Source organism: Macroventuria anomochaeta (genome assembly GCF_010093625.1).
Source record: "Macroventuria anomochaeta strain CBS 525.71 unplaced genomic scaffold BU25scaffold_19, whole genome shotgun sequence".
NCBI classification, from domain to species: Eukaryota; Fungi; Ascomycota; class Dothideomycetes; order Pleosporales; family Didymellaceae; genus Macroventuria; species Macroventuria anomochaeta.
Genome location: NW_022985380.1, coordinates 550,246 through 570,585, shown reverse-complemented (window position 1 = coordinate 570,585; position 20,340 = coordinate 550,246). Strand labels below are relative to the sequence as shown.

The 20,340-nt window shown below is 53.3% G+C and overlaps 12 protein-coding genes across 12 annotated transcripts in view; 8 read left to right on the top strand and 4 right to left on the bottom strand.

Annotated features, from left to right (window-relative positions):
- Positions 1–436: 436 nt before the first annotated feature.
- Positions 437–2,056, bottom strand: BU25DRAFT_75954 (uncharacterized protein). The gene is made up of 2 exons (XM_033712089.1): positions 1,832–2,056; positions 437–1,782 (listed from the first exon to the last, which is right to left on the bottom strand). The coding sequence occupies exons 1-2, from the start codon at positions 1,880–1,882 to the stop codon at positions 565–567; spliced, it is 1,269 nt and encodes a 422-aa protein (XP_033561156.1). The 5' UTR covers positions 1,883–2,056; the 3' UTR covers positions 437–564.
- A 713-nt stretch (positions 2,057–2,769) lies between these two features.
- BU25DRAFT_440532 (DUF1295-domain-containing protein) lies at positions 2,770–4,031 on the top strand (the record flags this gene model as incomplete). The annotated part of the gene is made up of 3 exons (XM_033709181.1): positions 2,770–3,294; positions 3,356–3,502; positions 3,533–4,031. The coding sequence occupies exons 1-3, from the start codon at positions 2,960–2,962 to the stop codon at positions 4,029–4,031; spliced, it is 981 nt and encodes a 326-aa protein (XP_033561155.1). The 5' UTR covers positions 2,770–2,959.
- Positions 4,032–4,329: 298 nt separating this feature from the next.
- Positions 4,330–5,048, top strand: BU25DRAFT_75894 (uncharacterized protein). Its single transcript, XM_033712088.1, has 2 exons — positions 4,330–4,830; positions 4,962–5,048. The coding sequence occupies exon 1, from the start codon at positions 4,431–4,433 to the stop codon at positions 4,731–4,733; it is 303 nt and encodes a 100-aa protein (XP_033561154.1). The 5' UTR covers positions 4,330–4,430; the 3' UTR covers positions 4,734–4,830; positions 4,962–5,048.
- BU25DRAFT_431947 (uncharacterized protein) lies at positions 4,873–5,447 on the top strand (the record flags this gene model as incomplete). The annotated part of the gene is made up of 3 exons (XM_033708689.1): positions 4,873–4,909; positions 4,968–5,197; positions 5,250–5,447. 3 exons carry the CDS (start codon positions 4,873–4,875, stop codon positions 5,445–5,447), a joined length of 465 nt encoding a protein of 154 aa, XP_033561153.1.
- Positions 5,448–5,749: 302 nt separating this feature from the next.
- Positions 5,750–6,815, top strand: BU25DRAFT_440530 (Methylthioribulose-1-phosphate dehydratase; the record flags this gene model as incomplete). The annotated part of the gene is made up of 4 exons (XM_033709180.1): positions 5,750–5,857; positions 5,932–6,075; positions 6,143–6,477; positions 6,531–6,815. 4 exons carry the CDS (start codon positions 5,750–5,752, stop codon positions 6,640–6,642), a joined length of 699 nt encoding a protein of 232 aa, XP_033561152.1. The 3' UTR covers positions 6,643–6,815.
- Positions 6,816–6,974: 159 nt separating this feature from the next.
- On the top strand, positions 6,975–7,867 carry BU25DRAFT_491866 (uncharacterized protein). Its single transcript, XM_033711598.1, has 2 exons — positions 6,975–7,346; positions 7,458–7,867. The coding sequence occupies exons 1-2, from the start codon at positions 7,137–7,139 to the stop codon at positions 7,695–7,697; spliced, it is 450 nt and encodes a 149-aa protein (XP_033561151.1). The 5' UTR covers positions 6,975–7,136; the 3' UTR covers positions 7,698–7,867.
- Positions 7,868–7,903: 36 nt separating this feature from the next.
- BU25DRAFT_75854 (uncharacterized protein) lies at positions 7,904–8,849 on the bottom strand. Its single transcript, XM_033712087.1, has 4 exons — positions 8,605–8,849; positions 8,358–8,554; positions 8,072–8,306; positions 7,904–8,022 (listed from the first exon to the last, which is right to left on the bottom strand). Exons 1-4 carry the CDS (start codon positions 8,715–8,717, stop codon positions 8,007–8,009), a joined length of 561 nt encoding a protein of 186 aa, XP_033561150.1. The 5' UTR covers positions 8,718–8,849; the 3' UTR covers positions 7,904–8,006.
- BU25DRAFT_470100 (uncharacterized protein) lies at positions 8,796–9,308 on the bottom strand (the record flags this gene model as incomplete). The annotated part of the gene is made up of 1 exon (XM_033710785.1): positions 8,796–9,308. A coding segment is annotated over exon 1 (489 nt), but the record flags the coding sequence as incomplete, so codon positions are not given.
- Positions 9,309–9,392: 84 nt separating this feature from the next.
- On the bottom strand, positions 9,393–12,115 carry BU25DRAFT_431945 (uncharacterized protein; the record flags this gene model as incomplete). The annotated part of the gene is made up of 6 exons (XM_033708688.1): positions 9,393–10,463; positions 10,642–11,011; positions 11,065–11,268; positions 11,317–11,447; positions 11,499–11,661; positions 11,799–12,115. 6 exons carry the CDS (start codon positions 12,113–12,115, stop codon positions 9,393–9,395), a joined length of 2,256 nt encoding a protein of 751 aa, XP_033561148.1.
- Positions 12,116–12,490: 375 nt separating this feature from the next.
- Positions 12,491–12,857, top strand: BU25DRAFT_459202 (uncharacterized protein; the record flags this gene model as incomplete). Its single annotated transcript, XM_033710260.1, has 3 exons — positions 12,491–12,498; positions 12,546–12,676; positions 12,724–12,857. 3 exons carry the CDS (start codon positions 12,491–12,493, stop codon positions 12,855–12,857), a joined length of 273 nt encoding a protein of 90 aa, XP_033561147.1.
- Positions 12,858–13,707: 850 nt separating this feature from the next.
- BU25DRAFT_411476 (alpha/beta-hydrolase) lies at positions 13,708–16,397 on the top strand. The gene has a single exon (XM_033706564.1). It carries the CDS (start codon positions 13,896–13,898, stop codon positions 16,251–16,253), a length of 2,358 nt encoding a protein of 785 aa, XP_033561146.1. The 5' UTR covers positions 13,708–13,895; the 3' UTR covers positions 16,254–16,397.
- A 350-nt stretch (positions 16,398–16,747) lies between these two features.
- The window catches only part of BU25DRAFT_394395 (N-acetyltransferas-like protein), a 3,800-nt gene continuing 207 nt past the window's right edge, over positions 16,748–20,340 (top strand). Inside the window, exons 1-4 of the mRNA XM_033704737.1 lie at positions 16,748–16,911; positions 16,964–17,003; positions 17,056–19,985; positions 20,044–20,325. Of these exons, the coding sequence (XP_033561145.1) occupies positions 16,895–16,911; positions 16,964–17,003; positions 17,056–19,985; positions 20,044–20,263 (3,207 nt within the window). The 5' untranslated portion in view covers positions 16,748–16,894 and the 3' untranslated portion in view covers positions 20,264–20,325. The remainder of the gene's footprint in view (positions 16,912–16,963; positions 17,004–17,055; positions 19,986–20,043; positions 20,326–20,340) is intronic.

Sequence of the window (20,340 nt, the reverse complement as noted above, 5' to 3'; positions counted from 1 at the left end):
GCGGTTGCGCTGCTGGAGTTTGATGAGCCTGACCCTGATCCTGCAACGACGGTGACAGCAGCGGCTGCTGCGCCGCTGACTGAGCTTGTTGAGTTGTTTCCGCTTCCTGCTAGGACTGTGACAGCTGCTGCTGTAGCTCCATTGGCTTGGGCTGCACTGGCTGAGCTCGTTGCGCTGCTGCCTCCGCCTGAGCCTGCCTGTACGGTGACTGGGTTACCTGCTGCTGTAACAGTAGTTGAGGCCACGAGAGCATCTGCGGTCAGTTTGGCAGAATCAACAGGAGGAGGAGCGGCGGATGATGATGACTGAGCTGCGGCCTGGACTCCAGGAGCGGGTGAGCCTCCAGCGACGACTGTCACGGGCGAGGCAGCAGGAGCAGCAGCAGCGTTGGCACCACTTGGTGCGGATGATCCCTCAGCTGGTTTAGATGCCTCTCCCGCTGGTTTGAGAGCCTCTCCTGCCGATGCAGTGGGTTTACCACCTTCAGCAACTTCAGTGATTGTGCCAGGAGCAGCTGGCGCGGAGGTCTGTGTCTCATATTAGCACAAGTAAACTATTTGGCAGTCATTTACCTACCATCGCGCTCATGCCCTCCGCAGGAGGTTGAGTTGGCTGGGTCTCGGGTTTCGCCGCTGCCTCAACAGCTGTCGATTTGCTTTGAGGCTCGGCCGAGACAGGCATTGCTGCTGGTGCTTCAGTAGGTTTGGCTTCTGCAGGAGCAGCCAGAGCCTGAGGAGTTGTTATTGCGGGCGCTTCGGTCGGTGCTGGCGCTGCTGCGGGTTGCTGTCCTTGTCTCTGCTGCTCAATAACGGCTGTCGCTATCTGCTGGCCGTTAGCCTCCTGGAGGATAGTCGACTTGACTTCGATGATTGCCGCGCCAGCACCACCACTCTGTGCAGCAGCTACCTGGCCCTGGCCTTGAGGGCTCGATTGGCCCTGTCCGATTGGAGCAACACCTCCTCCAGCGATCTGGTTCGCAAGATCCCCTGCAACATCGTTGCTCGCTGGACGCTGGCCATTGACGCCCGATCCAGGAGCAAGCTGATTTGCAAGATCACCAGCAATGTTGCTGGTGGTGATGTCGCTCGGTCCTGCAGGCCTCGTTCCCTGGCTCTGGCCTTGTCGGCTTGGTTGAGCTTCTGCAGCTGCTTGTGCTCCAGTCGAGGGGCGAGCCTCAGCTACAGGCTGGGACTCTGCAGCTGGTCGAGGAGCTTTAGCGGCTTGGGCTTGTGGAGCAGGCTGTGCTTGTCCGGCACCTGGCGCTTGGTCAGGAGCTTGGCCTTGTGCGGCAGGTGTGGTACCAAATCCAGCGACTTGGTTTGCGAGATCTGCACCGACGTTACTTGTATTGATGTCTCCTGTGCCGACAGTAGGTCTGTTCCCTGCAGCGACCTGGTTCGCAAGATCGGCGCCAACGTTGCTGGTGTTGATATCGCTGGGGCCCACGGGCTTCAGTCCCTGACTTTGACCCTGAGGTTGCGCTTGACCCTGACCTTGCTGTTGGCTCTGTCCTTGACTCTGACCCTGGCTAGCGCCCTGTCCCTGTGCGCCGGCATTGAGGAGAGAACCAATATCCAGTTGAGCGATCTTGTTAACGAGGTCGGCGTTATCCAGTGTGTTGGCGTTGGCGCTACGTCGAACGTCGTTGATGGCAGATATATCCAGTTCCGCAACACTGTTTGTTGACCTATCAACCCCAGAGATGAGATTCTCAATCTTCCTTCCGCTGACTTCTTGCCCGACATTACTACTGTGGAGATCAACTCCAGCTTCCGCGACAACCTATAGCATGTTAGTGTTCCTGTGTTGAGGTCTGTCGGACACCACGTACAGCATTGATCAGTAGGAAGGCCAAGCACAGAGGGGACTTGGATGTCTTCATGATGATGATTTGATGATGAGAGGCTCCGAGAAACAAGGCTGAAAGACTAGAGGTAGAAAATTAAGATTAATATATCAACAGCACAGCTGGTATGGAGTCGTAAAGGCTGTCACAGACATGCAGACTCGTTCAAGACCTGCGCAGCAGAGTGTCAAGAGGAGTGTGGAGGGGGGAAAAGGCGGGACGCGCAAGAAGACAGGTATCTCGGATCAAACCGAACGTGAGGTTCCGGTATGGCGATTCCAAACCTTCAAAAGGTCGACACCTGAGGTGGAAACAATGGTACTTGGGGAATCCGATGCACGCCCCGCTCATTCTGTTTCTAAGAATGTGATGGGTTTCGAGCAGGTCATTCCACGCGGCTACTTGTACGGCTGCTCGCGTGTCTCAGGGGTGTAGTCTGCGTCCTAGGATGAAAGGACCGTGTTAAATGGGATCGCATTGCCAGGAGGACGTGGCCAAGAGGGTTTGCCACAGGACAGAACGCGTGCGATTCAGACTGACAGGCCTCGAAAAGGCCGTTCTGAAGGATTTTGAGCTTCATGATGGTCTGGCCAGCGGCGATGGTGGTGAGGTCTGAGACGCGACTTGCACGAGGCGACGCGCCTAACACTGGTTGCGTTTCACGATCACCTGGATGTCTTCACCTCATTGTCGCTGCGCTCGGGCAGATCAGAACTGTATCTCCACGCATACATGCCGCTGCCGAATTCGCCATGGCAAATGCCTCTAAGGCTGTTTGTGGCCCAGTGATGTTCGTGATGCACCGCCGTTGTTGTTTGGCTGATGGAGGGAGAGCGCCAAAGAACGGGCCGAAGGTCGATCGTGCCTGCTTGGCGATTCGAACACCTCAATGTCGTTACCGACTTCCTTAACTAAGTCGCAAATTCATCTCAGAATGGTCTACGCACAGCAAGCGGAGTCGGGCTGACTTGACAACGCAACCGTTAGCTTCGGGGTGCAGCGGCAGCGACTGAACGGCTACAATGCCTCTGCTTCCTGAAATGTTCATGTTGAAAGCACCTCTACATCACAGCGAGCTAGAAATTTGCCAATCCTTGTCGACACATCAGCAACATGGCTATTCATGTGCTAGACAACTACTACCTCGCGATCACTTTCCTCATCACGGTTGTCTATCAGCTCTTCTTCTTTGCGATCGCATTTTCTTTGAAGTTTGACAAACTTACCGACTTCGCCGGCGGCACCAACTTCGTCGTACTCTCTATTCTCACTCTTAGCCTTAGCGAGAACAGAGGCGATGCATGCAACACTGCTGTCTCGGTCTTCATGATGGTATGGGGAGCACGTCTGAGCGGATTCTTGCTGTTCAGAGTCCCGAAGACAGGAAAAGACGATCGCTTTGACGACAAGAGAGTCAAATTCTGGTCCTTCTTGGATCTCTGGGTATTGTGAGTTTTGAATGCCTCCAGGCTGACGTTTGGCGTTCTGGATCAGACTAACAGATTCTAGGCAAATGTTCTGGGTGCGGACCTGTTCTTTGCCAGTCACGATTCTCAATGCGCCAAACATCACGCAATTCCCTCATCCTGCCTTCGGCACTGGAAGAGACATTGCCGGTATCATTCTTTACTCCATTGGCTTTCTTATGGAGAGTGTGTCCGATATCTAGAAGTACCGATTCCGGAGCGCTCACCAACAAGACGGCGCGGTCTGTGACACTGGCCTGTTTGCCTTGACGAGACATCCAAACTGCTTTGGAGAGATGATCATCCAGTTTGTCATGTTCACGATTGCTGTATCGCCTGCTGCATACAATTACGTTTCAGGTGGTGCCTACTCTGCTCTATACGCCTCGATTCTAGGTCCCTTCTTCTTGACCTTGCTGCTCATGTTTGTGTCAGGCTTGACTCTACAGGAGCGGCCAGGGGCAAAGGAAAGGTATGAGAAGGGAAACAACTGGCCGGAATACGCGCGGTGGTTGAACAGGACGAGTATCCTGATTCCGTACCCACCGCAGCTATACGAAAAGATGCCGGTCCTTTTGAAGAGGACCATCTTCTTTGAGTTTCCAATATACGTCTTCGATCCGGCGAAGCATGCAGATCAAAGCAAGGTGCAAGATAGAGGTGCGAAGGAGGGTCGTGCCGGAAGACCGAGCGATGAGGAAGGTTTAAGGATCTCCTAAGGTCGTTATTATGGTTACTCTCATTGTAGGTTTGTTCGATACCCGCGATTTGTTTTGCTCTCGATTTGGTGCTTTCACATCAGAGCTGTATAATGACGTAGTCGATTGCCTCCACAGTACGGCTCACCAGCAGCTGCTCGAACAACCTTCTGCTTTTCGTCTGCGCTTCTGTCTGGGACGTGCTACCGAAAGTTGAGAATGGAACGTCTGCGTATTGAGGCTCGCGGGTGCCAGCCTTATGCGAGCCATTGACTTGTCCCTGCCTTAGGGGTGGCAACTGTCAGATCACCTCGTGCTTCGCCAAAGCCTGGTAACGATCCTTGACATCACCTGTAGATCAACCGCTCCGCACCTCCGGTTACTATCTTCGCAAGTGGTCTGCCTTGTCGAAACAGTGGGATGCTCCAGGATACACGCAGCTTAGTCACAATCTTAGCCTATCATCCGAACCCTCCTTATCTCACAGGCGAAAGCATCACCTCACGCCATCACACAACTGTACCGGCGCAATCAGGGAACTGTCCAGATATCTTTCCCACATGCTCGCTTTTACCTTGGCCTGACTGCTCATTTGGTTCAACTGCTCAGACTAACGAACATGGCGGCATCTCTCGACTTGGAAGCCCCTCTCATCCCGCGTTGAATGGCTGGTACTGCCCTGGAGCTGCGCCAGATGTGGTTGCGTCATTTGTTGGAATGTAACGGCGCAACGAAAGAGCAAATATAAGACTTAGCGGTCACATCCAGTCCGCTGTTCGCTAGGTCCCAGATACACCACATTGTCTAATATCGTGACAAAGTACGCTTCCTTCTTTTGCAACAGACCTAATAGCAAGCCAACATGTCTACCACACCAATTCATTCTACAGGCCGTGGAGGTACAATCGCATCCGACATGGCAACCTTTGCTTTGAGCATAACACTGATTAGCATTAGGCGCCGGTAACATCGGTCGGGATGACACCGTTTACGCGGATGGAGCTATCACGCGCGAAGGACCGCAGGGCGAGTCTACAGCCAACGAGTTCTCCACTGGCCGTGGAGGTGCTGGCAACATAGGCAAATCGCCTCGCCTTGGACCGCAGGTCGTCGATAGTTCTCGTCGTTCTACTGACGTCGTCCCTGAGCTCGCGACCCGTGAACCTCAGGAGGAGTTCCACACAGGCGTACGTGCTGAAGGCTCTACCTACATCCGGGTTCAGACTGACTGTTATATAGCGCGGCGGTGCTGGCAACGTCTACAAGGAGAAGCATGGAGGACACACCAAGTCGCCTGATCGCCAGGGTCTTGGTGACAAGATCAAGCACGCGCTTCATCTTGACAAGGACAAGAAGCACGAATCATCTCCTCTGGCGCAGGATACCACCGTCCTCCATGGCGACACGATCGCAGGTGGCGCAGGAGATACACGATGATACCCCACGCTTCGAAGAAAGCTACAACGACGATGATAGACAGGCGGTAACTGTGCGGATGGAGGAGTCTCATGATACCCAAACCCTCTTACGAGCCCCATAGGGTTGATGTATAGCCATAAATCGAGCGAATTCTTGTTCACTTCAGCTTTTCACATGTGATTATGATCGAGTGCCTGACTAGGAGCATCACCCCGCGGCGGGGCAGGGACCACGTGGGGGTCGAGGAAGCGGCATCGCGTCATCCTGCTCCAAAGAGTTTTGAATCTCTCAAAGCACACTTTAATCACAACAAATCCAGGATGGCATCCAATTCGCAAGATGCGGAAGCGCTCATTCACTCTGACGATCCACATCACCCAGCAAACCACATCTGCACGCTTTGCGCGCACTTCTACACCTTGGGATGGGTATGGTGTACCAATCTGGGGAGAGAGTTGATGCAGTGAGCTTGATGTGACTGCTAACATGAAGAAACTACCAGGTCACAGGTACGGGAGGGGGTACAAGCATTCGTCATGAAGACAAGATCTACATCGCACCCAGTGGTGTGCAGAAAGAGCTCATGAAGCCAACCGATATGTTCGTCATGGACTTCAACAGCAAAGAATACCTTCGAAGACCACAGGTACATCTACCTAAATGCCCACTGCACTTTTGATTCGCCTGGTTTTACAAACTAACTTCCTACCCAGGTCCTCAAGCCCTCGGCCTGCACACCCCTCTTCATGGCCGCCTTCGAGCGTGGCGCTGGCTGCTGCATCCACACACACTCGCAGTGGGCCGTCCTCGTCACGCTGCTCGTCGACCGCGACTTCGGCAAAGATGCTTGCTTCGAAATCGAGGAGATTGAGCAGATCAAGGGAATACCGAAAGGGCGCGGCAAGCAAGGCAATCTTGGGTACTACGATAAGTTGAGAATACCGATTATTGAGAACACGGCGCATGAGGAGGATTTGAGGGAGAGTCTGGAGGAAGCGATGGAGAAGTATCCGGATTCGTATGCGATTCTGGTTAGGAGACATGGGATGTAAGTACTCCTGGGCTGTGGTGAGATTGGGAGAGGTGTGCTAACATGGGCAGATATGTTTGGGGTGACAATGTTCACAAGGCGAAGACGCAGTGCGAGAGTATCGACTACATTCTCCAGCTTGCCGTTGAGATGCACAAGTTGGGTCTGAAGTGGACCAAGTAGAGATTGTACACCTCGAGGTCTAACGCGGCGATTCTTACAGGTCACCCTAATCGTCAACAATCATCCTGCCTAACAACAATGGGAGCGCAAGTTGGCATCAGATACCAGTTCCCGGCTGCACTGATTCCCAATACAGCAATTTCTGGCGGTTCGTATGCATTTGTGACTCAGGCATCAAGACAGCCATTTAGAGAATAGAGAGCTGCCTCCTCAGATGACTTCGCGTACACCACGCGTAAGCCCAGCGCGTTCTGGTTGGTTACGGTAGGTGGCCTTCGGCCCGCATATGTGGAGTTCCACGCGAGAAGAATCTGGAACTTCGACACCTCAAAGCGGAAAACCATGCGAGTAAGAAAACATGAAGTGGGCGTATATTAATTGAATCTCAGGCAGCAACATAAGTGACACTCAATCGATGTACTTCGTTGCTTTCGGAATCCAGGCTTACAATCTTCTCTAAGTCCACATTCTCTCCTTGAGCATCACAAATCAACATGTCCGACACCAAGGCGCCAACCCAAGCCTACAAAGCGTCCTGCCACTGCGGCGCATTCGCGTACAACGTAACAACTGCTTCCCTTCACGACGCAACTACCGAAGTCGTACGCTGTAACTGCAGCATCTGCCTGCGAAATGGCTACCTTTTCCTCTACGTACCAAACGATCAAATCACATTCACTTCCGGCCAATTCGAGGACTTCAAGGTACGACACCTCTGCCCCTTACCGATCCCTCTTGTTCTCCCGCGTTCAAGCCATCTCAATCCTCTCCTTTCACTCTTTGTGAAATTAAAGGATGTTGTTAATGCGTGATAGAGTTACACCTTCGCCACCCACTCCGTCGCGCACTACTTCTGTCCCACCTGCGGCAGCTCATGCATGGCGCGCAGCATCCGGCCCGGCTTCTTCGACAACACGAGCATCGTTAACATCAGACTCTTCGAGGACGTGGAGTTAGACAATTTGAACTACAAGGAGATGGATGGACGGAGCTATACTAAGGAGACTGCCGAGGCTCGAGTGGCTGAGATTGAGGCGCAGAAGCAGGGCAAATGAAGGAGGAAGAATACCAGTGAACTAAAGACCTGCTGGGTTTGTATGAATGATGCATATGGAATGACGGCAAACTATCCTCAATTGCTGCATGATAAAGGGACATTGTATTCGACAAAGCACAGTTTGATAGTATCTTCAGACGTACGACCCGCCTCGAAGCAAGCTCACACTCGATACGTAACAACACCTCCCTTCGATACTCGTTACTTTTCAGTCATATCCAGAACACCGGTTCTTTCGGACCACCACCCTGTTGTGCTTGTTACACCAACTGAAGCAGCCTTCGCGCAGGCAGGCTGGACTAACTGTTCAATTGCACGCGGGGCTACCATGCATCAGTGTGCTAACAGAGAGTAGTGCTTGGAAAGACCTACCATGGTCCACTGTTCTCGGCATACTGGGTGACCTGTTGGAATGCTCTGTCTTTCTCAACATCGCATTCTGACGCACTGACGTATATTTGATGTATCGCTCTTGTCTGAACGACATTGATCTTTCGAGGTAGAGTTTTAGTGACCTTTGGGCCCAAGTCGTAGTCCTTGCTCACAACCTTCAAGTCTAAAGTGAGATTCGTGCTTGCTTGGCCTTGGTCTGGTTGGGGTGGTGAAACTGTCAAGTCAGTTTGGATCAGACTGTTTGCATTTCATCGTCAAGACTCACTCTGCATCCGCTCCAATGCTTGTGTGACATCAGTGTCTGACTTCTTTTTCTTCTCGATAGCACGCATGTAGATACTATCAAGCATTTGCTGACGGCACTGTAGATCATGCATTCTCGCGACGAATTGCTTGTTCTCAGGCACTTCAGGCGATGCCGTTTCAGAAGACTCAACATATTGTTCGATATTGAGCCCCATACTTGTCATGGTCAGTACTGTCATATTGGCTGTACATGGGACGGCTCTTACCCCAACGAATCTTGTCGAACTTGTCCAGAATCCTGCGCTCCATGAGACGTCGAGGGTTGAGTGAGAGCAGGCTTGCGAAAAGCACAGGGCGAAACCTGAGATTGATACAACATCCTTTGGCGAGGGAGGCAGCGAGTTCCACTTCTTCTGTGCTGGGGACTTCAACGCGGTATCCCGGAATTTTCACGATTGAACTTTTGACGGGGTCCAAGGACGCGAATGCAGAGTTTCAGCTTTTCCGTTTCGACATCAAAATCAGGATAGAATCGGTAAAGGTCATGGACTTCCAGATCTTTCAATGTGGTTAGCGTCATTGCACCTTCGGGTATCTCTACCCTACCTTGTGACAGGTATTCGCCGTGGTACCATTTGTGTTCATGCTTTCCTTCGTCTTGAACACCATAGGTTTCAAGCAGAGCTCCGCCGGCATGAAGGTTCCGCGAGGAACTTTCGAGGTGCCTAGAATCGAGATCGTGACCTCTTCTGCGCTTGACGAAGGTTTCAAAGTCGGTTCTCTCGCGGCGAATGGCATGCTGCAAAATGAAGAGGAGAGTGACGCTTCGCTGGCGGCTGCAAACAGGCTCGTATACCACGAACATCAGATAGGAAAGGATAAATGAATGCACCGCTCGCCGCCCATGCATCCGCCCATGCATCCGCCACGCCATACCGTGATACATCGCTCCATGTGCCGAAGCAAACCTTTTGAATATACGTATGTTGAAAAGCAGTCTTCTTCATCTCTCCGCCATTGCTCTTGTGTTCAGATCATCATGATTTCCCCAGTTCTATGAGGCGGCCTTAACCTCCAACACCACATTCGCACTTTCCTTTGCGATCTGCTCACCCTCCGCCTTGACCGGCGGCGCAGCCTCTTCACCCAGAACTTCTGGCTTCCACCTGGCCAGCAGCTTCTTCGCGCTTGGTCTTGCGCGATCGTTCGTCTGGTAGATCTCGGTGAGCACGTTGACAACGATATCCCGGACCGGCGGCCTGAATATGTAGAGGTAGTGCAATGCACTACATGCCAGATCGATACGCTCCGGATCTTCAGCCATCTTCTTCAAGCGGATCAAGATTTCGTAATTTAGAGCAGGTACCTCGGAGAGGAAGCGCAATATAATCTTATCTGTGTGCTCGACGTACGGCAGGATACCGTCAATCAGGCGGAGTGCGCAGCGTTGGTAATTGCCGTTTAGTGTATTGAGCACAGACGTGAAAGTGTCGCCACTAACGGTGCCGTTGGTGGGAACATCCTTCGATTGAGCGAGTATGGTATCGTTGTACCATTCTTCGTTCAGCCAAAGAGTAGCGACATCGATGCGTTTCTTCCAGTCAGAGATGATGTAGTTGTACATGCCGTCTCGTACGGTGTCGCTGATGCTGAAGCCTCCTTTCGAGTTACTAACGGCGTGCTCGTCTTTGATGCCTTCTTGGAGGTCTTCGAGGCCAGCGCTGGCTCGTGTGGCTAACCGTGAGAGTATCGTTACCCACGCGTCGCGGCCATAATCACTTGCTGCTAGTCTATTAAATCCACCCTTGGCAACCTTGCTCTTCTGTGTGTCATCAACGCTGCTGAGCATGCCGAACGCTCGGTATACTGTCATGTCACCGTACTTCTGGACTTCTTGTTTTGACAACGGAGGTGCCTCGGGAAGCTTGTACGGCGCTAGCGATGTAGATGGTCCTGGTTGAAATGCTTGATTGGTGGGTGAGAGACCGTCGAGCTTGTTGTTGATTTGCTCTGCATCTTCAGGCTCGAAGTCAGGTTCGTACTCTTCTTCGTCTTCTGCTGCAGGAGCTGCGGGTTGAGCAGCACGAGTAGCTTGACTGAGACTCAAGTACCGAGAGCGGACGATCTGCGTTTACGTTAGCCAACATCTTGAAATTTGGTGTGCGTATAAATGACCGCTGTCGCACTGGCAGGCCATTCGCAGATTCATGTGACAACGTGAGAATTCACGCCGTAGATATTGAAAGACTCTCAAAGCAGCAGCGGCATTCAGCATTGGGGGGGGGGGATGCAAGGCAACGTACGTTCATAGCATGGCCCAGCTTAACTTGGTCCACTGACTGCAGTACGGGTACAAGTATCCTCACCAGCTGTTCTGGGTCTCGGAAGGCTTGCACATCGAAGTTCACCGTACTGCCTTCGGGGTTCAGTGTGAACAGTTGACGCCAGCTGACGGGACCTGGAGGCAATGGTGGTGCAACAGGCATGTTATCTTGAGTCACGGCAGAAGGAGCACCTGCAGCTACTCGCTGCCTCTTAGCTTGATCAAGACCGTCAGTCGGTTCGCTGGGAGCTGGTCGCTTGCGATTGACCTCGTCAACCATCTCGACACGCATACGGTGCATACGTTCGAGGAACTGCTGTATCCGCCCGTTGATGGGATTCTGGGGGTCCCTGTATAGTGTGAATGTCGGGTCTACAAGCATTCGATGAAATCGGGAGCGTACCTCTTCATGATGTTCATTAGCAGCGATCTCGTTGTGCGCTCGATCGACTTCATGATGACTTTGTTCTTGGGCGTCAGGGGTGAATTGGCAAGCTTCAAGGGGTTGAAATTGAAGATGCTGGTCAGTATCTTGTTGGCGGCAATTGGTCTTCGGTGCATCAGCACGCCCAGTGTGTTCAGCGTCGCTGTGACGAGCAGACCATCACTATTCTACGTCAGAGCTATGCTTTGATCCTGGATTTGTCTCTCTGACCTGTGATCTCCATGTATTATGTCCAACAATCGGTCGAGCAGTCCATGCCCTTCTGCCTCGAGGCTCACGTATGGTATGAGGGGGTGATCGCGGGGTACGAGGGCGAGCGAGATATCGCTGTAGTCAGGTCGCTGCGAGCTGTGAGCATGCGTCATACGTTGCTGAGGGCTGAGGCTGTTCACCCTTGGGTCGACCACGCCTGGTGTCTGTACTAAAACGACCTGCTGGAGGAACTTGACGCAGCACACGCGCACGCCCGGCGGGGCCGAGTCCATTCGTCGCAAAATATTCGATTTGATAGCTGACATGAGCTGCCAGTTTTGGGCATTGTTGGCGTTGTTGACACTGGTGCACGCAAGTATAAGACAGGATTCGACAGAAGCGCAATCAAGCGTGTACGGGCATTCGAGGGTGAGCGTACAACGCGCATTGCACTCATGATGAAGGGTAAGGCTATCTGAGGTTCGAAGGGTTCCACTCACGTATGTCTGTAGACAAGCGGGTACACACTGGCAGCCGCTTGTACGGAGCTCTTGACGACGCTCTTGTCGTCAACATTCTCCAGGTAATCTTTCAGCGTAGCCAGGACTGATGGCGCACTGTTCTCCTTCACGTCTGATGGCCACGCTGGTGATGCAAAAGCTTCAGCCAGGAAATCAGCACCCCATCGTTGCACCTCGAGGCTCTGGTCTGCACTGAAGCTTATGATGGGCAGCACGCCTGGTATAATGGTAGGATAATATCTACCGTCGCCTAACGCGAGCGCCCGGGCTGATTGCAGCTGCTGAATTGGACTCATGGTGGTGGTGAAGACGCAGTGCACGAGAAACAGGCTTCGTTTCCTGTAGTGAGGTTGTGCACAATGGTGACGCTTGTTCACGCGCGCGACGCAGTCAAACTATTGCGCGACAAAGCCCAGAGCCTGCTGTATCCAGTCCTCTCATTCCCTGCAAAGCTAGTGATCAAAAAGTAGAAGGAGCGGGGTGAAGCGAATGGGCGCGTGTGTCGGTGGTGTTGTCTACTGGTTTGGTTTGGGGGAGTTGATGATGGATAGCTGCAGATCGACGCTGCAGGGTGAACGGCGACGCCAAGCAAACGATGCGGAAGGAGCCTCTCACCACCGCGGCGAATCATCAACTTTCCCCGCAAGATCGCAGAGGCTCACCACGCCACCATGGGATAGTGAGTAGGGACAATTCTGAAGCGCAGGACAGCGCTGACATGTGCAGCAAACCATTCCAGTCGACTTACTACGATGCCCGCATGCGCGCCTCGCCGGCGTTGCTGCGTGCTCGTGCGCCGTACCTTTTGAAGAACACCATCACCGGGTTCGCAATCTGCTCTCTCGTCGTTGGAATCTGTACGTCTGCGACAGTCTTGCGCACGATATCGGCTTACAGTTGGCAGACACATACACCATCAACGCCATCTCCCAGGACGAGTTCGAAGATGTTATTGTACCCGACGAGCCCATCGTACGATCGCAGCAACCTGCCGGGACAGCGGCAGCTGTCCAGCAAGCTGTCGCCGCAAGGAAGTAAACGCGCAGTTGAGAGGCCGGAGGAGGATTGTATATTGGTGTGTCAAGATATCTATGCATTGGGCTGGCGCCACGGTCAATTTTGAACAGTATATCCACTCGCTGTGAGCGACTGTTGCAACATACATGCATTTGAAGTTCCCTTTTGCCGTCCCAGAACCGACTATCATCTCGAGGCTGCAAGCAACAGCAGGTCTTTCGATGTCTCGCACGGGTATCAGGTCTAGCGCCCACATTTCGGATTTGGTACTCCTCCATTGTTCCAAAGGTATATTTAGATGCGCATGTACTGGCGATCTGGACATATGGCGGGAAAACATGGATTAATTCAAGGACCAGAGATGCGTCTCCGACTGTTTGAATTTAGCGACTTGACAATGGGGTTGACTATGAATGACTATGGAATACGACCGACTTTCTCTGGTGGGAAGCTTTGGATGTCTGTTGACCCTCAAGAGATTGCCTTCTTCTCAATAGTGCATGGGCTGACGAACACAAAACATGACTATTGCATTCAAACAGGCTTCAGGATGCTTCTCACATTTTGGGCAGGAGATGCACGAGTTGGAGAAGTCACTGGGATCACATGCAAATCAAGTGCATTCCTTGTGCAGATGTGCAAGCCACTTACAAAAACGCACCATCCCTGCATCACGCACCCGTTTACCGATGCTTGGGACTGTCGTTGAGATGCACATATGCGGTAGTATTTGATGTTAATTCGTTGCCATGCACGACAAAGTCCGCGGACTTTTCAAAATCCCTGATGTCATTGTCAAATTCGCGGCATTTCGCAATCAAGATAGGTGCCCTGATCTCCAAGGCCATCAGCCACACGCGCCAACCCTGCGATTCGGATATCCATCCATGATGTCTGATTCTTTTCTTTGTTTATACCTGCATCCTCGTGCAGAAGTCCAATTGATGTTAACCTACAGGGTGCCCATCTTTTGTCCACATCGTCTGCCCCGCGACTGCTCCACCAGCAGACGTTTCTCCACAGATCGTCGTCACATTAATTCTGACATCTCGATACGATATGGCGACAACAACAACCGTCAGGCACAAGCTTCATGAAGCAACCGACAAGACAAAAACCAAAGCACAAGCAGCCGTCGAGTTTGCAAAACAAGCCGAACGCCTTGGACAGTATGCGCCAGACCAGGAGAACGATACAACCGGCTCAACCCAAGCTGTTGAGGCGCGTTTCGTTACCGCGCAAGATCCCGTGATTTTGACAGCGGATGGCGGCCGCTTACCCGCAGTACCTATCGAGGAAGCTACGAAGCTCAACAAGCTTAAAGACGTCCTCGAGGATCGCGATCCATTGGAAAGTGAACCTGTGTCAGGCGAGTTACGGGAATCGAAAGACGGGACCCTCCACGGAGTGCGGCCAAAGAGGAAGAATGAAGAAAACCAGAAGAAGGGAACCGATGCCCCTCTAGGCGAAAGCAAAGCCCCTTCAAGGACAAATCCAATGTTCCCACCAGTGCCTGTATATGGTCCACCGAGCACACTGAGAAAGGTCCATTGCATTCTACTGCGGATTTCATCTGCGATCTTATCCTTTTGTTTCCTGCTCGTCATCATACTGGGGGCAGCATTCACTTCTATACCCATTGTCGCGGAGCACATCTGGACCCGACTTAAAAGGCAAAACCCAGACAAGCGTCGACCGTTCTTCGAAGAGGAGGAGAGGCGCAAGAAAGCAAGGAGAGCAGCCGAGGTAGCATGGAAAAAGCAGCAGCATACCGTAGAATCGCAGAAGCTCGTAGATGACAATGAAGAGGGTAAAGAGGGGGATGAGTTCGTACCCTTGGAAGGTGGCCCAGATGAGCTCAAGTGCGATGTTCGTTACTACGCACGCCGCGTAGGGCTCGACTGCGAGATCTTTGAAGTACAAACCGAGGATGGCTTTATCATCGATCTTTGGCACCTATACAATCCGCGAGACTACAACCGCACCGACGAGTCTGAAAGAGTACCGCACGCACCTGACGTCTTCAGAAGGACAACGTCTTGTAATGGGGTACCAGGCTCGCAATACCCATCAGGCCAGAAGAAGTATCCTATCCTTTTGATCCACGGACTTCTGCAATCAGCCGGCGCCTATTGTACAAACGACGATGACAGTCTCGCCTTCTTTCTTGCCAAAAGTGGTTACGATGTCTGGTTAGGAAACAATCGCTGCGGCTTCAATCCTCGCCACAAGATGCTGGACTACAGCGACCCGAGAATGTGGGCTTGGAACATCCGACAAATGGGCGTCATGGATCTGCCGGCACTCATTTCACGAGTACTCTCCGAGACCGGCTTTGAGAAACTTGGTCTCATTGCCCACAGTCAGGGCACTACGCAAAGTCTCGTTGCTATGGCCAAGGAGCAACGCCCTGAGATCGGCGACAAGATCTCTGTGTTCTGCGCACTTGCACCAGCGGCGTACGCAGGTCCCCTGATCCAGAAAGCCTACTTCAAATTCATGCAAGTAATCTCTCCCGCCATGTTCCGAGTCGTGTTCGGGATACACGCCTTCATCCCCTTCATGATGACCATGCACTCTCTACTTCCGGGCAAGATGTACGGCACCATGGGTTACCGCGTGTTCTCCTTCCTCTTCAACTGGACAGATGAGCGATGGGATCAAGACCTCCGAGACCGCCTTTTCCAGTTCTCGCCCGTCTACGTTAGCGCGGAGAGCATGAGGTGGTGGCTCGGACGCGAGTGCTTTGCAAAACACAAGTGCATATTGTCCACAAAAGAAGAGAAGACGATCGAAGAGAAGGAGGACGAAGAAGAGGACAGATCCAGATCTCGTTCGAGAGACGGTTCCGACGACGAAGAATCAGACGACGCCCAACCCGGCGACAGCGTCCTTGACGAGAAGGAATGCAGCTCACGCAGACGAGACAGCAGTCGCGCTCGGTTTGCTTGGTACGGCCCGCACACACCACCATTCGCTCTCTGGGTCTGTGGTGCAGATGATCTTGTCGACGGCCGCCGTCTCCTACGCCGCTTCGAGCGCAATCGCGAACCGTACGTTGATGTAGTCCACTCCAAAGTCATCGAAGGTTATGAGCATCTGGATGTTCTCTGGGCTATGGATGCCATCGAGAAGGTTGGAAAAGAGGTCAGAGAGGTGCTGTGGAAGACGGCACCTGAAGAGGCTAGGAAGGTGTGTCGCACACCGAGGGGCTGTGAGGACATTGACGACTTCTACCAACGCAGTGACAAGCTAAGAGAGGATGCGACAAGAGAGGTCGACGCCACAGCCGGAGAGTGGAGTGAGAAGGGTGCTGAACAGGTGAAGGGCTCAGAGCAGATTGGGGGTGGCGATGGGAAGGGGTACGAAGCGTTGGAGGCTGAGAAAGAGTTGGCTGTGCGTGCTGAGCAGATGTGAGTAGGCCGCTGCTTGCGGTCGTATGCGTTTGAGCTGTAGCGTTCCCTGAGCACACACGTTATACCCTTGTGTCTCTTGGTTAGCGCACCTATACTATAGCCTTGTCACAGATGCGTCGCGTAATACTACCACTATCCCCTGGAGCGTCGCACATAGCAATGCAACCCGTGAAGCCACCGTTGCTCCAGACGAGCTGTATTGGCGTATCTGAGCATCAAAAACGTCTGTTCTAAGGATGCACTGGGTATATGTGCGTCAAGAGACTGTCTCAGAATGGCAGCGCGATCCGCGGGTTGGCATCTTTTCGGATACATCCGTGGATATTCGCAAGGTCATCAGATGTATCCTGACAGCGATCAACAGATTTGCAGAGTACCGAATCGGGTAACTCTGGGGCGGTGACATGGGCTGCCATCTAGCGTCAAATTCTGCCGATTTGGACTTCGAAATTTATGGCTGCACGGCCCGCAACTCTCGCAGCCACCACGCGCATAGCCCACGCATCCGGAGGTTTGAACAGCTGAAAAGACCAAGACAGCATCAGATCACCTCCGCGATCGATCTTGGATCTTCTAGAGGCGTGCAACCCCTGAACAAACGACAACGTAGGGAAGAGGCGGGAAGCCTGCGGAGCTGTCAAGATGCCGAAGAAAGCTATGTATGTGAAGATGCACATTCTGCACGCTCGAATCATGCTCATGATTGTCTAGTGACTCCCGCATCCCGGCACTGATCCGGAATGGTGCTCAGGTATGTGCTCACAAAGCTACCACCGCGACCTGTCCATGCTCACAATGCGCAGGAGAAGAAACGAAGCTTCTTCGTAGTCGTCGGCGATCGCCAGAAAGATGTCATCGTAAATCTGTACCACATCCTGCTCAACGTCGACGTCAAGCTGAACAAGTCGGTACTCTGGGCATACAAGAACAAGCTGCTCGGGTTCTCGAGTCACCGCAAGAAACGCGAGAAGAAGATCAAGAGCGAGATCAAGCGCGGCATCCGCGACATCGACACCGAAGACCCGTTCGAGCTATTCGTCTCGACACAGAATATCCGATATGTCTACTACAAGGAGACGGAGAAGATTCTGGGTAACACATACGGCATGTGTATCCTGCAGGACTTCGAAGCGCTTACGCCGAACCTGCTTGCGCGCACAATCGAGACGGTCGAAGGTGGAGGATTGGTGATTCTGCTGTTAAAGGGCATGAACAGCTTGAAGCAGCTCTACACAATGTCCATGGACATCCACTCGCGGTACCGGACCGAAGCGCACAGCGACGTCGTCGCCCGATTCAACGAACGATTCCTCCTCTCCCTCGGGAAATGCGACAGCTGCTTGGTGGTGGACGACGAGCTGAACGTGCTGCCCATCTCCGGCGGGAAGCACGTTAGGCAGTTAGCGCCACCGGACCCAGAGCTCGAAGGCAAGACACCAAAGGCGAAGGAGTTGGAAGAGATCAAGGAATCGCTGGCAGACACACCGCCTGTGGGCGACCTCGTCAAGCTGGCGAAGACGGTGGATCAAGCAAAGGCCCTCCTCACATTCGTCGACGCGATCGCAGAGAAGACGCTACAGAGCACCGTGACTCTGACGGCGGCGCGTGGTCGCGGAAAGTCTGCAGCGCTGGGTGTGGCGATTGCGGCGGCGATTGCACACGGTTACAGCAACATCTTCATCACATCGCCAAGCCCCGAGAACTTGAAGACACTGTTCGAGTTCGTTTTCAAGGGCTTCGATGCGCTGGGCTACATGGAACATCAGGACTACAACATCCTGCAGTCGACACATGCAGAGTTCAACAAGGCGATTGTCCGCGTCAACGTGCACCGACAGCACAGGCAAACGATCCAGTACATTCAGCCACAGGACGCGAATCAGCTGGGCCAGGCCGAGTTGTTGGTCATCGATGAAGCTGCAGCCATTCCTCTGCCGCTGGTGCGCAAACTGATGGGCCCTTACCTGGTGTTTATGGCTTCGACAATCAACGGTTACGAAGGAACAGGTCGTTCGCTCTCTCTCAAGCTCATCAACCAGCTTCGTGAGCAATCGAGAGGACGGAAAACCAACGGTTCATCGACCGTAGTCGACCGAGCTACAGGGAAGGAGAGCAAGGACGGGACAGAACCATCCATGGCTGGCCGCTCATTGCGCGAAATCACACTCTCGGAACCCATCCGATACGCCCAAGGCGATTCTGTAGAACGATGGATGAACGACCTCCTCTGCCTGGACGCTACTTTGCCACGATCGAAGCTGGGCACTCAAGGATGCCCACATCCCAATGAGTGCCAGCTGCTCCACGTCAACCGCGATACCCTCTTCTCGTACAATCCAGCTGCTGAGAAGTTCCTGCAGAAGATGATGGCTCTCTACGTCGCTAGTCACTACAAGAACACCCCCAACGATCTCCAGCTCATGTCAGACGCGCCCGCCCACCAACTTTTCGTTCTCACCGCACCCGCCGAGGACAACAAGCTCCCCGAGCCCCTCTGTGTCATTCAGGTAGCACTCGAAGGCCAGATCAGCAGAGAAAGCGTCCTCAGTAGCCTGTCCCGCGGTCAAAGAGCAGGCGGTGATCTCATCCCCTGGATCGTCTCACAACAATTCCAGGACGAGAACTTCGCTTCGCTCTCCGGTGCGCGCGTCGTCAGGATAGCCACAAACCCAGACTACGTGAATATGGGCTACGGCTCGCGCGCGCTCTCCCTGCTCGTAGATTTCTACGACGGCAAGCTCGCTTCTTTGTCCGAGTCCGCACCCAGCGAAATCGAAACGATGAAGCGTGTTACAGAATCCGACCTCGAATCCGCAACTCTCCAAACCGACACCATCAAGGTCCGCGAGGCATCCGAAATGCCGCCTCTTTTCGCCCGCTTGCCTGAGCTTGCTGCCCCTAAGCTCGACTACGTGGGCGTAAGCTACGGGTTGACGAGCCAGCTGCACAAGTTCTGGAAGCGCCAGTCCTTCGTCCCCGTCTACCTGCGGCAAACACCCAACGACCTCACTGGCGAGCACACATGCATCATGCTGCGCTCGCTGGAAACCACATCCTCAGACGGCTCGTGGGTGGCAGCCTTTGCAAAGGATTTCCAGAAACGCTTCCTCTCCCTTCTCTCCTACCAGTTCCGCTCCTTCCCCTCCGTAACATCACTCTCCATCGAGGAGTCCGCATCGCACGGCGCAAACCTCGACACCGAGCTGCAAGCTACACCGATCACAAAGGCAGAGCTGGACGCCCTGTTCAGCCCCTTTGACCTGAAGAGACTGGACTCGTACGCAAACAACATGCTCGACTACCACGTCATCCTTGACATGCTTCCCTCCATCGCCACACTCTACTTCACCGGGCGCCTCAAGTCGCAGATCAAGATGAGCGGTGTGCAGGTCGCGCTGCTCCTCGCTGTTGGTCTGCAGCGCAAAGAATTTTCCGACGTGGAGAGGGAGCTCAATCTCTCGTCTTCACAACTGATGGCCATGTTCGTCAAGGTCATTCGTAAGGTGGCGACAGCATTCCGCGGAATCCTTGAGGGCGCTGTCAGGGAGGAGATGCCGGAGGCTATGGAGGTTGAGGATGAGGGTGTTGATGGCGATGCTGGCGCGGATCCGCGCTTCAAGCCGCTGGAGAAGAGTCTCGAGGAGGAGCTGCAGGAAGGCGGAGACGAGTTCCTGGCTGACCAGGAAGAGCGCGAGCGTGCTAAAGCACTTATTGACGCTTTGCCGCTGCACAAGTAAGTTCGCCTCGACACACTTTTTGCTTGGGACAGCATGCTAATCATGTTTTCGCAGGTACGAAATCGGTGCCGGAGCAGACGACTGGGCGGAAGCCGAGCGCTCGGTCGCCAAAGCATCCAAGGGCGGTCGCACTGATAACCTGACCGTGGCTGTCAAGACGGGCGAGAAGAAGAGGAAGGCTGGCGAGGCTGTTGCGGAAGCGTACAAGGAGGCTGAGAAGGGCAAGGAGAAGAGCGAGAAGAAGCACAAGAAGGCCAAGCAGAGCAGGAAGTAAAGCGAAGCAGAGCAGGAAGTAAAGCGAAGCAGAGCAGGAAGTAAAGCGAAGCAGAGCAGGAAGTAAAGCGAAGCAGA

Excerpts from the sequence above, each read along its gene's own strand:
- BU25DRAFT_411476 (XM_033706564.1), top strand. The coding sequence starts at position 13,896 with ATGGCGACAACAACAACCGTCAGGCACAAGCTTCATGAAGCAACCGAC.
- BU25DRAFT_75954 (XM_033712089.1), bottom strand. The coding sequence starts at position 1,882 with ATGAAGACATCCAAGTCCCCTCTGTGCTTGGCCTTCCTACTGATCAAT. Across the intron at positions 1,783-1,831 it reads CCTTCCTACTGATCAATGCT|GTTGTCGCGGAAGCTGGAGT; the intron begins GTACGTGGTGTC and ends AACATGCTATAG.
- BU25DRAFT_75854 (XM_033712087.1), bottom strand. The coding sequence starts at position 8,717 with ATGTTGTATCAATCTCAGGTTTCGCCCTGTGCTTTTCGCAAGCCTGCT. Across the intron at positions 8,555-8,604 it reads GTTCGACAAGATTCGTTGGG|TATGGGGCTCAATATCGAAC; the intron begins GTAAGAGCCGTC and ends GACCATGACAAG. Across the intron at positions 8,307-8,357 it reads AGCATTGGAGCGGATGCAGA|TTTCACCACCCCAACCAGAC; the intron begins GTGAGTCTTGAC and ends CTGACTTGACAG.
- BU25DRAFT_75894 (XM_033712088.1), top strand. The coding sequence starts at position 4,431 with ATGCTCCAGGATACACGCAGCTTAGTCACAATCTTAGCCTATCATCCG.
- BU25DRAFT_491866 (XM_033711598.1), top strand. The coding sequence starts at position 7,137 with ATGTCCGACACCAAGGCGCCAACCCAAGCCTACAAAGCGTCCTGCCAC. Across the intron at positions 7,347-7,457 it reads GCCAATTCGAGGACTTCAAG|AGTTACACCTTCGCCACCCA; the intron begins GTACGACACCTC and ends AATGCGTGATAG.